This window comes from Austrofundulus limnaeus, unplaced genomic scaffold (genome assembly GCF_001266775.1).
Source record: "Austrofundulus limnaeus strain Quisiro unplaced genomic scaffold, Austrofundulus_limnaeus-1.0 Scaffold281, whole genome shotgun sequence".
In the NCBI taxonomy this organism is placed as follows: Eukaryota; Metazoa; Chordata; class Actinopteri; order Cyprinodontiformes; family Rivulidae; genus Austrofundulus; species Austrofundulus limnaeus.
The window spans coordinates 9,389-10,423 of NW_013952683.1; the positions used below are offsets into that span (position 1 = coordinate 9,389).

Genomic DNA, 1,035 nt, shown 5'->3' on the forward strand with positions numbered 1-1,035 from the left:
ATATATATATGTTAATTGCATGATGTTTTTTATGGGTGCCCTGGTTTCCTCCCACAGTTTAAAAACATTAAATAAATTGTAATTATAAATTAAACTGGGCAAAGTTACTGTAATGATGACCTTTTCTAATGTTCCGGTCTCTTGTCCCATGGCAAAAAGAACACGCTCAACCACCATGACTTTAAATGTGATAAAGTGAATTAAAAAYGTGAATCTATCTTCCTTTAACACAGAAAGGAAAATGTTTATTTGAATGTGTGTTGTAATTCAGCATGATGCAGATTGTATGCAGCTACTGGTGCACACAGTTTGTATCAGATATTGCTTTTATTTCACTYGGGMAGTGAAGTGGACAGACAGAAAGACRCCCACTGGAGAMTGACATTGGGAACATGAGACACTGACCGACTCGCTGTGGGTTAGATGTGACATGTGGAGCTCTCACCTCCTGGCCAGAAGCTGAGAGCGTGTGCCTGATGGAGAGATGAGGTTGATCTCCAGGTCTCCTCGTCGTGGGTGAACAATAAACACCCTGACCACCACATGCTCAAGGTAATCCACATGCTGCTCTGGTTCTTCTGAGCATCCAGAGATGCTGATGCTGCTGTTCAGGCTCTGACCAGCATGGATGTGCCTATCACAGATAAACAGGTCATAGAAAGGGTCACTCCTCTTTATCACTATTGGGTTTTTTTTTTCTGATGTCTTATATCTTGTTAAAGTGTTACTCCCTGACTATTCTAACTCCTGGTTTTCTTTTCATCTTCAGTCTGTTTGATACCTGATAGTTCTCATGTGTTCTTGCTTCCCCGGCTCCCAACAAGCTTAGGGTTAGGATGTGATGTGCATGCTTGGGAATTAAAGGCACAGTGTGTAGGATTTGTTGTTTTCAGCAACATCTAGTGGTTGAGTGGTTGAGTCATCCTCCCTGGTCCTCCCCCCACCCCCACCCCTCGCTTCCAAGCGCAAAGGAGCTGCTACGGTGTCTCTCAGGTGTCAAAAACCTTTGATGATTCAAATCGCGATGTCTACCAG

General features: G+C 43.3%; 1 protein-coding gene across 1 annotated transcript in view; it reads right to left on the reverse strand.

Annotated features, from left to right (window-relative positions):
* pcsk6 (proprotein convertase subtilisin/kexin type 6) overlaps nucleotides 1-1,035 on the reverse strand; it is a gene marked incomplete at its 5' end in the record, with an annotated part of 14,281 nt that overhangs the window by 6,354 nt on the left and 6,892 nt on the right. Inside the window, 1 exon segment of the mRNA XM_014021182.1 lies at nucleotides 446-634. Coding sequence (XP_013876636.1) covers nucleotides 446-634 — 189 coding nt within the window.